Raw genomic sequence first — 5,203 nt, forward strand, 5'->3', positions numbered from 1 at the left:
GTGGAGAGGTTGAGAAATCTGTTGCTGTTGTTGCTGAAGCTGCTGCTCCTCCTGCTTCGAGGAATCACCGCCTAAATCGCCGCCCCCGTACACGTTTGAGTCCTGATCGAGATAACCCCTTGACAACACGATAATTCGTTAAAATTTCCCTCTTCGCTCCGTCACTCCAGCTTTGCTCCAGCTTTTTATTCGTTTCAATTTTTTTTTTTTTTTTTTACGCTCTCCTTGCTTCGAGATCAAGGGCGAATCTTTCGACGTAAATTCGATACCTATTCCACGCGAAATAATTCGTCGAAAAATCCGCAATCGAATGTATATATATATATGTATATATATATATGTATGTATATAGGTTAGGTATGTCGTATATATTGCTCACCTTTCTCGAACCAGAGGGTCCTGGGTGTTAAAGCCGAGCGAATGCACGCCGTAAGCGTCGTCTACGTCGTTTCCTTGTTCCGGTGAGACGGGGATTTCTACCGGTTCGGCGTCACTCGCCTCGGCGACCGCGCCATTTTCAATTTCCTGTTGTCCCGCCTCCAGCACGCCCACCATGTCCCCGCCCTCTTCGCTTCCATGCTTTTCATAAGGTAGTTGGTAAAGTTGGTGGCGTTGCCGTTGTTGTTGTTGTTGTTGTTGTTGTTGCTGCTGCTTCTGTTGTTGTTGCCCCAACTGCGTTTCCTGCCGAAAAAGCACCACATCCCCGCTATCCGTCTCTAACAATCCTATCGATCCTCCATCGTTGTTCGATTCCTCGATACTCTCACCGATCAATTTCACGGATCTCTCCGTTTCTTTCTCGTATCCCGTCATTTCGTCCACGCATTCGGCCAATTCTGTGAACGTTAAAAATAAAAATAAAAGGAAAAAGGAAGAAAAGAAAAATATATCGAAACGAGTTCGATCGACGATGAATTCCTTCATTCATCGGGGGATAGAGGAGCTGGAAATTCCTTGTAACATCGAGTTTCGCGAAATGTTATGCATTACATCACAGTTCCAAGTTCCATTCGTGTCGTGTAGGGAAATCGACGAAACGTGATCGATCGATCCGATCGTAAATATCATGGTCAATGCGTTTCGATGACACGAGCAAACTGTTGCTAACCGGTACGTTACAGAAATAACTAATTGTCCTTATCTATAACTCGTTACCAATCGTACAAACTCGCGCGCATTTTCTTCGTTCAAAGTTTTTTTTTTTTTTACTATTTATAATACTCGCATTGTGTCTTTATATTTTTCAGGTTGAAAGAGGAGATTGGGGACGAGCGGAGTTGAGAAATATTGGAAAAAGAAGGACAGTTTCGCAACGAAACGAGAAACGAAAGATAAAGAGAGAAAAATTGATATTTCATTTTTCTTTTTTTCCTTTTTTGGGATAATAAATATGAATGGTGGACTTGGATTTCTTTTCTTTCGACGTTCGTTTTTTTATTTCCCTTGCGATCGATTCCGAAACGAAAAAAAGTGCGTTTACCTGGATTCTCTGCGGAATAAGTTTCATCTTATCGGGGCATCTTATCGAACGATGCACACGCATCGTCTCGCACCTCTAATCTCGTAATATCGATTAAAAAGGAGAATCGAGAAATAATAATAAAAAAAAAAAAGAAATATGCGAGAGATTGAAAAAAAATTATAGAAAAAGAAAAAAGAAATATTACGTAGAAAGAAAGGCGGAACGACACGATACAGATAAGAATTAGACAAACGGTAAAATTTTGTACAAGCTCGATTTGCATAGACGATTAAAATGACCACGTCGTAGACCGACGCTCATCGATCGAAACGCATTTTTATACGATATTTTTCTCCCAACGAAACATTGTATCAATCATTTATTTAACATTCAGCCGACCTTATTGACATTACCTAATCGAATTGGAAAGGTCAGGCTCGCCGATTTATCTAACGTTTTTTTTCATTCTACCGCGAGCTTTCTACGGCTTAAATATAGGTAGGCACGATCAACCCTTTCGTTGAACACATCGAAAATAAGAGTTTCGATAAAACATAAAGATTCGTGCAAAAATTGGAACTAAATCCTTCCCTGAATGTTACCATGACAATATTTTTGTTGATTCGTTTCATCTGATTTGTTAGGTTAGTTTCGGATACAAGACAAGACGAATTAACCTACGTGTTACGATATACATATTTTCTTTCGTTGAAAGTTCGATTATCGAATCGAATCGTATCGATTAAACTCGTGCCTTTGAATCGAGACTTCATGGAAGCGAGCAAGTGAATAAAGTGAGTGGAAGTCACGATTTCGATTAATCACTCGAACGATGAAAATCGCAGTCGATGTTAAACGAAGCAACGAGAAATCTCTTTCTCGCTCGCGTTGCGAAATCGTACCATCGAAACGATGTATCTCGCTCTCTTTTTACCTCGCTCGTAAAACATAGCCATACGGATTCAATGTCGTTGTTATCGGGATGTAACGCGCATACCGAAAATTAAATCGATTTCTTCTCCCACTTCTATTCTCCTTCTCTCTCTCTCTCTTTCTCTCTCTTTTTCTTCTAATTTTTTTTCCTCCCTGTTTTCTCTACGCTCTACGCTCTAAATAATATTACGTATATCTTCAACTTTCCTTAAATAGTGGGTACGTTTTTTATTATTATTATTCGTGACTATCCTTTTTATCGTTTCTTAAAGATTCGACAACCAATATTCTTTAACAAGTTTATAAGCAAGAATATAGGAAATAATTTTGAAAATTCAGGAGAATTATAATATTTCCTTTCTTCGATCGTTCTCTATGGGGAAAAAAAAAATATATATATATATGACTTGTGCGTTTTACTATTCGAAAGTTGTAAAAAACTTTTACTGATTTTTCTCGAATAAATCAAGTATCTATAATCGTAATTTTCCGTTTTTCGTCACGGTTCTTACAATGCTGCCGGCCAAAAAGAACGAGGTTAACGTTCCCCCATAGAAGTGGTAGCGAGGGAAGAGATCCCGATTCGTCGGCCGAGCGGAAGACGTTTTGTACAACGGGGGCAGAGGTTGCTCTTATCTTCTTGGCCCCATAAAAACGTTTACTGTTATCCGCAACGTACTATACGACCAAGACGGCCGCGCATCGATGCGGCTTACGACGAGATTTTCAGAGATTGAATAGTCTCTTTATCTCGACCTTCTCGATCCTCTCCCCATTCCTATCCCACTTCTCCACCAAGCCTCTTGCTTCAACCGATCTTTTTTTTATTCCTATTCCTTTTATTCCAATTATCCACTTTATTCCGACTTTTTTCCTTTCCTTTTCTTTTCTTTCCTTTTTTTTTTTCATTTCTTGATTCATCTATAATTGCACGTGGAATCTTGCATTCTATTTATGAAAGTAGAAATGCAAAATTGAATTTTTATCCTATATCTTATATTTAATTGAATATTCTACTCGTTTAGATTTAGATCTCGAATATTTTTTACGGATAAAATTAAATAAAATTTTGTTACGCCTTTTTAATTATTCAGGATCGACATGTATTAATATTCGTTTCATTCAAGTCGAAATCGGTTTTCACTCGGTTATTAATAATTTTTTGGAATAAAAAGTTGATGAAAAATATTTAAAAAAGTCTAAAAATATGAAAAAAAAAAAAAAAGAAAATTGGTTCTCGAATAGTTCAAGTAAGCGAGTATAGAGAAAATAGTATGGACTTAAATACGATGCTAATACCAATGCATTTGAAACGGCTCTTAAATCGCAGACTGCGCGTTTCTCCGTTGATATTCTTGTCATAGAACAGTCGCGCCATTGTAGAAAGACCAAATATTCTCTGAAGATCTCGGAGATTCCGCCGAGTTTTACGTTTCACGTATAAACGGCTCGACGATACTTCCTGCTTCGTACCGTCATCAAGTAATCGTCGAAAAATTTTTATTAATCTTCCTTTCCCTTTCCGCTCTCTCCCCAACTTTTCGTCCTAATTTCTAACTCGAAATTAAGAGAAGAACGGTAAATACAAGCGGTATAATACAAAGAGACGGCGAGGCCAAATTACGGCAAAGTACCTCTGCGGGTTGATAGAACGCGATACGTCCTAACTCTGATAAGACGATATGAGCCGGCACGCGACCACGGCACACGACTGAAACGGCACGACAATTCCGTGAAACGACAATTTTTTCGATATCGAGGTATTGAAAAAAAAAAAAAAAAAAAAAAAAAAAAAAAAAAAAAAAAAAAAAAAAAAAAAAAAAGAAAAAAATATCGACGCGCGATTATCGAATTCGATTATTTCGAAGCCGAGCGAAACAACATTTCGAGAATGTCGAGGATTCCCGCGATGTGGAATCAGGAAGGAGGCGGCATCGAAAACTTGATGAACGAGAGGGCCAGAGGGAGGAGATCGAGGGCGGTCGGTAACCCTTGTTTATCTCGCCGGTTCTTCGTTTCTCTATCTCGAAACTCGCTAAAAAAAAATATGAACTTCTAATTGAGTCGTAGAAATTTACTGTCAGTGACTGTATCGATCTGTGATCTATCTTAGATCTTGTTTCAAATAAATAAATAAATAATAATAATAATAATAATACATTTCATCGTTTGTTTTTCGCCGTAATATATATAAAGATCGTAAATATATAATCAATATTATATTGCGATGCATATCTAGAACATTTAAAATCGAACCGAATTTAAAAAATTTATAGGGAGAGATTATTTGTATAATTCATCTTACAATAGATTGTTTCAAATAAATAAATAAATAATAATAATAATAATACATTTCATCGTTTGTTTTTCACCGTAATGTATATAAAGATCGTAAATATATAATCAATATTGTATTGCGATGCATATCTAGAACATTTAAAATCGAACCGAATTTAAAAAATTTATAGGGAGAGATTATTTGTATAATTCATCTTACAATAGATTGTTTCAAATAAATAAATAATAATAATACATTTCATCGTTTGTTTTTCGCCGTAATGTATATAATATAATATAATGTATATATAATGTATATAAAGATCGTAAATATATAATCAATATTGTATTGCGATGTATATCTAGAACATTTAAAATCGAACCGAATTTAAAAAATTTATAGGGAGAGATAATTTGTAAAATCCATCTTACAATAGATTGTTTCAAATAAATAAATAATAATAATATATTTCATCGTTTGTTTTTCGCCGTAATGTATATAAAGATCGTAAATATATAATCAATATTGTA

At 36.0% G+C, this 5,203-nt stretch overlaps 1 protein-coding gene and 1 long non-coding RNA gene across 2 annotated transcripts in view; one reads left to right on the forward strand and one right to left on the reverse strand.

Annotated features, from left to right (window-relative positions):
- LOC102675488 (box A-binding factor-like) overlaps positions 1-5,203 on the reverse strand; it is a 31,263-nt gene that overhangs the window by 16,029 nt on the left and 10,031 nt on the right. Inside the window, exons 2-3 of the mRNA XM_031510145.1 lie at positions 380-836; positions 4-118 (exon numbers count right to left, since the gene is read on the reverse strand). Coding sequence (XP_031366005.1) covers positions 4-118; positions 380-836 — 572 coding nt within the window. The remainder of the gene's footprint in view (positions 1-3; positions 119-379; positions 837-5,203) is intronic.
- LOC116185544 lies at positions 908-1,291 on the forward strand. The gene is made up of 2 exons (XR_004150388.1): positions 908-1,110; positions 1,248-1,291. It is a non-coding gene; the product is annotated as an uncharacterized LOC116185544 (long non-coding RNA).

Source organism: Apis dorsata, unplaced genomic scaffold (genome assembly GCF_000469605.1).
Source record: "Apis dorsata unplaced genomic scaffold, Apis dorsata 1.3 scaffold_21, whole genome shotgun sequence".
Taxonomy (NCBI): domain Eukaryota; kingdom Metazoa; phylum Arthropoda; class Insecta; order Hymenoptera; family Apidae; genus Apis; species Apis dorsata.